Below are 10,913 nucleotides of genomic sequence, written 5' to 3'. Positions count from 1 at the left end.
TGACCACATGGGCAAACACTACTGTTGACCGCATGGGCAAACACCATTACTGACCGCACGGGCAAACACCACTACTGACCGCATGGGCAAATGGCTGCTACTGGTGACACGGGCAAACATCACTACTGACCGTACGGGCAAACATTGCTACTGACCGCATGGGCAAACACCACTACTGACCACACACGCAAACACCACTACTCACCACACGAGCAAACACAACTACTGACCGGACGGGCAAACACAGCTACTGACTGCACAGGCAAATACCACAACTGACCACAAAGGCAAACGCCATTACTGATCGTGAGGGCAAACGACCTCTACTGACCGCATGGGGAAAACCACTACTGACCACACAGGCAAACACCACTACTGACCGCTCGGACAAACACCACTACTGACCGCATGGTCAAACACCACTACTGACCGCTCGGACAAACACCACTACTGACCGCATGAGCAAACACTGCTACTGACCGCACAGACAAACACCACTACTGACTGCACGCACAAACATGACTACTGACCGTACGGACAAACACCACGACTGATCACATGGACAAACACCAGTACTGACCGCACAGGCACACACCGCTACTGACCAGACGGACAAACACCGCGACTGACCGCATGGACAAACACCAAGACTGACCGCATGGACAAACACCAAGACTGACCGCATGGACAAACACCGCTACTGAATGCATGGACAAACACCACTACTGACCGCACGGGCAAACACCACTACTGACCGCATGGACAAACACCACGACTGACCGTGCGGACAAGCACCACTACTGACCGCGGGGACAAGCAACATGACTGACCACATGGACAAACCCCGCTGCTGACCTCCCAGACAAACACCACTACTGACCACACGGACAAACACTACTACTGACCACACGGACAAACACCGCTACTGATCACATGGACAAACACCACTACTGACCACACGGACAAACACCACTACAGACCACACGGTCAAACACCACTACTGACCACATGGACGAACACCGCTACTAATCACACGGACAAACACCACGACTGACCGCACAGAAAAAAACACAACTACTGAACGCACGGGCAAACACCGCTACTGACCGCATGGTCAAACACCGCTACTGACCGCATGGTCAAACACCGCTACTGACCGCATGGTCAAACACCACTACTGACCGCATGGTCAAACACCACTACTGACCGCATGGTCAAACACCGCTACTGACCGCATGGTCAAACACCGCTACTGACCGCATGGTCAAACACCACTACTGACCGCATGGTCAAACACCGCTACTGACTGCACGGACAAACACCACTACTGACCGCATGGACAAACACCACTACTGACCGCATGAACAATCGCCACTACAGACCACACGGACAAACACCACGACTGACCGCATGGACGAACACCGCTACTGACCACATGGACAAACACCACTACTGACCACACGGACAAAACCCAGTACTGACCGCACAGGCAAACACCGCTACTGACCACACAGACAAACACCGCTACTGACCACACGGACAAACACCGCGACTGACCGCACGGACAAACACCGCTACTGACCACATGGACAAACACCGCTACTGACCACACGGACAAACACCGCGACTGACCGCACGGACAAACACCAAGACTGACCACATGGACAAACACCGCTACTGACCACATGGACAAACACCGCTACTGAGCGCATGGACAAACACCACTACTGACCACATGGACAAACACCATGACTGACCGCACAGACAAACACCATGACTGACCACATGGACAAATACCACTACTGACCACATGGACAAACACCATGACTGACCGCACAGACAAACACCACGACTGACCGCATGGACAAATACCACTACTGACCACATGGACAAACACCATGACTGACCGCACAGACAAACACCACGACTGACCGCATGGACAAATACCACTACTGACCACACGGACAAACACCATGACTGACCACATGGACAAACACCGCTACTGACCACATGGACAAACACCATGACTGACCGCACAGACAAACACCACGACTGACCGCATGGACAAATACCACTACTGACCACACGGACAAACACCATGACTGACCACATGGACAAACACCACTACTGACCACACGGACAAACACCATGACTGACCACATGGACAAACACCACTACTGACCACACGGACAAATACCGCGACTGACCACACTGACAAACACCGTGACTGACCGCACAGACAAACACCACTACTGATCGCATGGACAAACACCACTACTGACCACACGGGCAAACACCACTACTGACCGCACGGACACACACCGCTACTGACCACACGGACAAACACCACTACTGACCACATGGACAAACGCCACTATTGACCGCATGAGCAAGCACCACTACTGACCACATGGACAAACACCACAACTGACCACATGTACAAATGCCACTACTGACCGCACAGGCAAACACTGCTACTGACCACATGGACAAACACCGCTACTGAGTGCATGGACAAACACCATGACTGACCGCATGGACAAACACCGCTACTGACCACACGGTCAAACACTGTGACTGACCGCACAGACAAACACCACGACTGAGCGCATGGACAAACACCACTACTGACCACACAGGCAAACACCACTACTGACCACACGGACAAACACCACTAGTAACCACACGGACAAATACCGCGACTGATCACATGGACAAACACCACTACTGACCACATGGACAAACACCACTACAGACCACACGGACAAACACCACGACTGACCGCATGGACGAACACCGCTACTGACCACATGGACAAACACCACTACTGACCACACGGACAAAACCCAGTACTGACCGCACAGGCAAACACCGCTACTGACCACACAGACAAACACCGCTACTGACCACACGGACAAACACCGCGACTGACCGCACGGACAAACACCGCTACTGACCACATGGACAAACACCGCTACTGACCACACGGACAAACACCGCGACTGACCGCACGGACAAACACCAAGACTGACCACATGGACAAACACCGCTACTGACCACATGGACAAACACCGCTACTGAGCGCATGGACAAACACCACTACTGACCACATGGACAAACACCATGACTGACCGCACAGACAAACACCATGACTGACCACATGGACAAATACCACTACTGACCACATGGACAAACACCATGACTGACCGCACAGACAAACACCACGACTGACCGCATGGACAAATACCACTACTGACCACATGGACAAACACCATGACTGACCGCACAGACAAACACCACGACTGACCGCATGGACAAATACCACTACTGACCACACGGACAAACACCATGACTGACCACATGGACAAACACCGCTACTGACCACATGGACAAACACCATGACTGACCGCACAGACAAACACCACGACTGACCGCATGGACAAATACCACTACTGACCACACGGACAAACACCATGACTGACCACATGGACAAACACCACTACTGACCACACGGACAAACACCATGACTGACCACATGGACAAACACCACTACTGACCACACGGACAAATACCGCGACTGACCACACTGACAAACACCGTGACTGACCGCACAGACAAACACCACTACTGATCGCATGGACAAACACCACTACTGACCACACGGGCAAACACCACTACTGACCGCACGGACACACACCGCTACTGACCACACGGACAAACACCACTACTGACCACATGGACAAACACCACTATTGACCGCATGAGCAAGCACCACTACTGACCACATGGACAAACACCACAACTGACCACATGTACAAATGCCACTACTGACCGCACAGGCAAACACTGCTACTGACCACATGGACAAACACCGCTACTGAGTGCATGGACAAACACCATGACTGACCGCATGGACAAACACCGCTACTGACCACACGGTCAAACACTGTGACTGACCGCACAGACAAACACCACGACTGAGCGCATGGACAAACACCACTACTGACCACACAGGCAAACACCACTACTGACCACACGGACAAACACCACTAGTAACCACACGGACAAATACCGCGACTGATCACATGGACAAACACCACTACTGACCACATGGACAAACACCACTACTGACCACACGGACAAACACCGTGACTGACCGCACAGACAAACACCACTACTGACCGCACGGGCAAACACCACGACTGACCGCACGGACAAATACCGCGACTGACCGCACGGACAAACACCGTGACTGACCGCACGGGCAAACACCACGACTTACCGCATGGACAAATACCGCTACTGATCACACGGACAAACACCACTACTGACCGCACGGGCAAACACCGTGACTGACCGCACGGGCAAACACCACTACTGACCGCACGGACAAATACCGCGACTGACCACACGGACAAACACCACTACTGACCGCATGGGCAAACACCACTACTGACCGCACGGACAAACACCACTGCTGACCGCATGGACAAACACCACTACTGACCGCACGGGCAAACACCGTGACTGACCGCACGGGCAAACACCACTACTGACCGCACGGACAAATACCGCGACTGACCACACGGACAAACACCACTACTGACCGCATGGGCAAACACCACTACTGACCGCACGGACAAACACCACTGCTGACCGCATGGGCAAACACCACTACTGACGGCATGGACAAACACCACTACTGACCGCACGGGCAAACGGCCGCTACTGACCACACGGACAAACACCACTACTGACCGCACGGACAAACACCACTACTGACCGCACAGGGAAACGGCCGCTACTGACCACACGGGCAAATGGCGCTGCTGAGCGGCACGGTGGCACAGTGGTTAGCACTGCTGCCTCACTGCGCCAGGGACCTGGGTTCAATTCCCGGCCCTGGGTCACTGTCTGTGTGGAGTTTGCACATTCTCCCCGTGTCTGCGTGGGTTTCCTCCGGGTTTTCCGGTTTCCTCCCACACTCAAAGATGTGCCGGTTAGTTTCATTGGCCATAGTAAATTGACCCTGGTGTCAAGGGGATTTTCAGGGTAAATACACTACTTTACGGGGATAGGGCCTGAGCACGGTGTGTCACTGTGTAAATCCTCCCCGGGGGCCCTGTGCCTGGGCACAGTGTGTCACTGTGTAAACCCTCCCCGGGGGCCCTGTGCCTGGGCACAGTGTGTCACTGTGTAAACCCTCCCCGGGGGCCCTGTGCCTGGGCACAGTGTGTCACTGTGTAAACCCTCCCCGGAGGCCCTGTGCCTGGGCACAGTGTGTCACTGTGTAAACCCTCCCCGGGGGCCCTGTGCCTGGGCACAGTGTGTCACTGTGTAAACCCTCCCCGGGGGCCCTGTGCCTGGGCACAGTGTGTCACTGTGTAAACCCTCCCCGGGGGCCCTGTGCCTGGGCACAGTGTGTCACTGTGTAAACCCTCCCCGGAGGCCCTGTGCCTGGGCACGGTGCGTCACTGTGTAAACCCTCCCCGGGGGCCCTGTGCCTGGGCACAGTGTGTCACTGTGTAAATCCTCCCCCCCGGGGGGGGGGGGGCCCTGTGTCTGGACATGGTGTGTCACTGTGTAAATCCTCCCCGGGGGCCCTGTGCCTGGGTACGGTGTGTCACTGTGTAAACCCTCCCCCGGGGGCCCTCTGTCTGGGCACGGTGTGAGAGAGAGTGTGTGTGTGTGTGAGAGAGTGAGGGAGTGTGTTTGTGAGGGAGTGAGTGAGTGAGAGAGTGATTGAGTGTGTTTGTGAGTGAGTGTGTTTGTGAGGGAGGGAGTGAGTGAGAGAGTGTGTGAGAGAGTGTGTGTGTGAGAGAGTGATTGAGTGTGTTTGTGAGTGAGTGTGTTTGTGAGGGAGGGAGTGAGTGAGAGAGTGATTGAGTGTGTTTGTGAGTGAGTGTGTTTGTGAGGGAGGGAGTGAGTGAGAGAGTGTGTGTGTGTGAGAGAGTGATTGAGTGTGTTGTGTGAGTGAGTGTGTGTGTGAGAGAGTGATTGAGTGTGTTTGTGAGTGAGTGTGTTTGTGAGGGCGTGAGTGAGAGAGTGTGTGAGAGAGAGTGTGTGTGAGAGAGTGATTGAGTGTGTTTGTGAGTGAGTGTGTTTGTGAGAGAGTGTGTGAGAGAGAGTGTGTGTGAGAGAGTGATTGAGTGTGTTTGTGAGTGAGTGTGTTTGTGAGGGAGTGAGTGAGAGAGTGTGTGTGAGAGAGTGATTGAGTGTGTTTGTGAGTGAGTGTGTTTGTGAGGGAGTGAGTGAGAGAGTGTGTGAGAGAGAGTGTGTGTGAGAGAGTGATTGAGTGTGTTTGTGAGTGAGTGAGTGTGTTTGTGAGGGAGGGAGTGAGTGAGTGTGTGAGAGAGAGTGTGTGTGAGAGAATGATTGAGTGTATTTGTGAGTGAGTGAGTGTGTGAGGGAGTGAGTGAGAGAGTGTGTGAGTGAGTGTGTGTGTGAGGGAGGGAGCAAGCGAGTACCCTGAGACTGAGAGTGAGTGACCCGGAAGTACACAGTTTAAATCTCTCACACGATAATGGTTATCTTTATGAACTACTCTTTACAAACCTCCTTCTGAAAGCAGAGAGGAGTCTCTCGTTGTCTGGCTCAATGGAGACTTTACTTTTATTTTAAATTCTCAATTCATTGCTTCATCTCTGTTCAGCACATTGCTGTTTATCTTCACAGCTCAACATTTTATTCATGTTGTGTTTATTGTTGCGCCAAACCTTTTTATTTCGATATTTGCTCTTCAGCCCCTTGAGTGAAAACAAATTGGAATGTGGTTCCTTACAGGGAAAGGACAGACAAGGCTGTGAATGATTGAAGACTTTATTTCCAAAATAGATCCAATACCTCTTTGCTTATTGAGTTGTTTCCGGAACATTCCAATGACTCGCCGCTGTTACTATCGGGCTCATTTGTTATGTCCGTGCCGGATATCTGGAAATTACGCTGGAAGAGGCGTAGGTCAAAGGAAGGGTATGGATAGGGCATGGGGAGGTAACAGAAGGGTATGGATAGGGCATGGGGAGGTAACAGAAGGGTATGGATAGGGCATGGGGAGGTAACAGAAGGGTATGGATAGGGCATGGGGAGGTAACAGAAGGGTATGGATAGGGCATGGGGAGGTAACAGAAGGGTATGGATAGGGCATGGGGAGGTAACAGAAGGGTATGGATAGGGCATGGGGAGGTAACAGAAGGGTATGGATAGGGCATGGGGAGATAACAAGGATATGGATAGGGCATGGGGAGGTAACAAGGGTATGGATAGGGCATGGGGTGGTAACAGAAGGATATGGATAGGGCGTGAGGAGGTAACAGAAGGATATGGATAGGGCGTGGGGAGGTAACAAGGATATGGATAGGGCGTGGGGAGGTAACAGAAGGGTATGGATAGGGCATGGGGAGGTAACAGAAGGATATGGAAGATATATGGTTGTACAGGAAACTTGGGGAATGGGGGATTTTGAAGAGCATGAGCCGGGCAGAGGGATATGAGCGGACTACATGGGGGATTGAGGATATAAGGGGACAGGAAGGGGATGTGGTGGTGGGGGTGAGGGCTGAGGGCCAGGTGGCCAAAAAAATCATATAGAGGACTGGGACGATGTCCCAGCAAATCGAAGTGGGCCTTCCGACATTCCATCCTCACACCAGCATGTATTTATCAGCTTGAGCTTGCTTCTTGGGTTGGGGTTCCTGACTCCATCCTTGCCCCAGCTCCCGGACTGTAGAATCCTGTGGGAGCTCCTCACATGTTAGAATTCGGGGACAGGATGTTGGGAAATGGCCCAAGTCATGAGGGGAAAATCCAGTTCCAATATCAGTTGTTTTTTCATGTTGTGTTACAGAATTGAAAGAACCCAGTGACACAGAAATAACAAGATTCAGTTTATGATTCAACTTCACATCGACATGGAATATATCAGTGATTTAATGAATTGTCACATTACTGAGCAGCGAGAATATCATCAACAGCAGAATAATAAACTACAGAATCAAACATTAACAATTAAACAGTAAATTAGAATTAAATGCAAAACAATGTTTTGAAGTGTGGAATTCTCTTCCTGTTTATCTCCTCCATTTACCCTGATGTCTCCGTTCATTCTTCAATTTTTCTCATAAAATTCATAATTTAATCAACAATGTTTGAATTTTCAGGATATCGAGTGATTTGGGAAATTAAGTCAAAGATTAGCCATGACCGTGTTGAACGATGGGGTAGCAGTGAGGGGCTGAATGGCCAATTTGTGGTATTAGTGGCAGTGGACAGGTTCCGTACAGCTTCCATAGATTCAATGTGAAAAATTATGACAATTTAACCAAGGTATAAAATAATCTTGAGCAATTTCCATGACATTTTATACCGAAATCAGCCATATTTACATTATTATTTCCACACCGGTCCTCAGCACTTTGCAGTTCTGCACTTCCTGGAAGAATAAATTTGTTACAAATTCTGTCATTTACCACACTAGTGGTTCTGTTACGATTCATTGCTATCTGACGATGATTCACTGCTTTCTGATGATGATGATGATGATGATGATGATGATGATGATGATGATGATGATGCCACTGGTGGTGGCCTTTTACGTCCTTTTGTTGTCGTCGTCGTTGTTGTTGTTGTCGTTGTTGGAGCTTTTGTTGTTGTTGTTGTCGTTGTTGGAGCTTTTGTTGTTGTTGTTGTTGGAGCTTTTGTTGTTGTTGGAGCTTCTGTTGTTGTTGTTGGAGCTTTTGTTGTTGTTGTAGGAGTTGTCGTTGCAATTGTTGTTGTTGCAATTGTTGTTGGGGTTGTTGTTGCAATTGTTGTTGTTGCAATTGTTGTTGCAATTGTTGTTGTTGTTGCAATTGTTGTTGTTGTTGTTGCAATTGTTGTTGGCGTTGTTGTTGCAATTGTTGTTGGCGTTGTTGTTGTGAAGTTTGTGTTGGTACATTCTACTGTAACACTAATAATCTTGGTGGAATCCAGCTTAACTGAACTGGTGCAAGTTGCAGTTTTCTACAGATAGAGTGAGAGTGTAACTCAGTTATAATCTCCAAAAGCACAGTAAATTTTGTAATAATGAGTGAGCTTCAACAGTAGAATATTGAACAAATGGTTACATACCTGAGTGCCAGAATATTGTAACATCAAAGCGTTTTATTAACACAGGATATTGGTTAATCATCAGGGTAAATTTTCATTGCACATTAATGTGATATTGTGATAGTTTTACAGAGAGGGAGAACTTTCTAACTGTTCAGTGTGGGAGATTGAATCGTGTTATTCCTTCAGTTTCCTGAACTGCACTGTCACAGGTGGGATTTTCCATTGGGAGCGATGGTTGGACTGCTCAAAGACAGATTGTAGGTTAGGGATGGGATTCTGTCTCTCTCCCAGACCTGGAGAACAGTTGCCGGTCAGACCACGCTGGAAACCGACGGGCAGGCAGGTAAGTAATTTGAATCTTTCTTTAATATGTTTTAATTATGTTTCGCAGTTCATTATCGGGAACTTTCAGGTCCTGATTGAATCTCCCACCCTGCCAGGAGCACGTCATTCCGGCAGGGTTCAGACTAGCTCCCCACGTTCGGGGAACTAGCGGGAGACCCCACCAGAATGAAGGGGGGCAATTGCGGCCCCCCCAGGGGGTCGGGCAGTGGGGGAGTGGTGCCCCCTGAGCATGGGCACCCTGGCAGTGCCAACCTGTGCCCCCGGCACTGCCCAAAGGGCAAAGTGCCCATACCCAAAGAGTACCTTGGCACTGCCCACTGGGCATTGGGCAGTGCCAATGGGGTGGGCCCTATTGTGGGCGTGATCGGTGGGGGTCCCTCTGCCATTCTGCATGGCGATCGGTCTGGGTGGAGGGAGGGCAGTGATTGGGGCAGGCTGGAGGGGGGTGGTCTGCCGGGGGGGGGGGGGGGGGGGGGGGGCGTGCCTGACCCCAGTGGGATCAGTGGGTGGGGATATGTCGGGGTGACGGGGGTGGCGGGATCGCCACTGCTGGAGGGGGTTGGGCTGTGCATCGTGGCGCTCCGGGACAGTGGGGGGATCAGGGCTGGCCCGGGAATTGTTGTGGGGGCCATGATCGGGCCGTGGAGGGGGCTAGAGGGGTCTGCACTGCAGGGGTCTCGGGCTCGTCAGTGATCGAGCTGGCCAGCAATCGGGGAGACTGAGATGGGGGCCACTGCGCATGCGCAGAGTTTCAGAGCTGTCAAACTGCGCTCGAATAGCCCCCCCCCCTGTGTTTTTAATGAGATTCACAACAGGGACCTCTGCAGTGCACAGAGTGCAGGGATTCAGGTCTGAAGTTGAACTGACAAAACAGTTGGGATTTAGAACAGTTTTAGAACATAGAACATAGAACATTACAGCGCAGAACAGGCCCTTCGGCCCACGATGTTGCACCGACCAGTTAAAAAAAAAACTGTGACCCTCCAACCTAAACCAATTTCTTTTCGTCCATGAACCTATCTACGGATCTCTTAAACGCCCCCAAACTAGGCGCATTTACTACTGATGCTGGCAGGGCATTCCAATCCCTCACCACCCTCTGGGTAAAGAACCTACCCCTGACATCGGTTCTATAACTACCCCCCCTCAATTTAAAGCCATGCCCCCTCGTGCTGGATTTCTCCATCAGAGGAAAAAGGCTATCACTATCCACCCTATCTAAACCTCTAATCATCTTATATGTTTCAATAAGATCCCCTCTTAGCCGCCGCCTTTCCAGCGAAAACAATCCCAAATCCCTCAGCCTCTCCTCATAGGATCTCCCCTCCATACCAGGCAACATCCTGGTAAACCTCCTCTGCACCCTCTCCAAAGCCTCCACATCCTTCCTGTAATGTGGGGACCAGAACTGCACACAGTACTCCAAGTGCGGCCGCACCAGAGTTGTGTACAGTTGCAACATAACGCTACGACTCCTAAAT

General features: G+C 51.1%; 1 protein-coding gene across 2 annotated transcripts in view; it reads right to left on the bottom strand.

Annotated features, from left to right (window-relative positions):
- Positions 1–7,871: 7,871 nt before the first annotated feature.
- LOC144504105 (secreted phosphoprotein 24-like) overlaps positions 7,872–10,913 on the bottom strand; it is a 36,343-nt gene continuing 33,301 nt past the window's right edge. The window contains exon 4 of one of the 2 annotated variants that reach the window (XM_078229281.1): positions 7,872–8,997. In XM_078229281.1, the coding sequence (XP_078085407.1) occupies positions 8,482–8,997 (516 nt within the window). In that variant the 3' untranslated portion in view covers positions 7,872–8,481. The remainder of the gene's footprint in view (positions 8,998–10,913) is intronic. The other variant, XM_078229282.1, reaches the window with a different exon arrangement.

The sequence above is a fragment of the Mustelus asterias genome, chromosome 14, assembly GCF_964213995.1.
Source record: "Mustelus asterias chromosome 14, sMusAst1.hap1.1, whole genome shotgun sequence".
Classification (NCBI taxonomy): Eukaryota; Metazoa; Chordata; class Chondrichthyes; order Carcharhiniformes; family Triakidae; genus Mustelus; species Mustelus asterias.
This window is presented reverse-complemented; position numbering and strand designations above follow the sequence as displayed.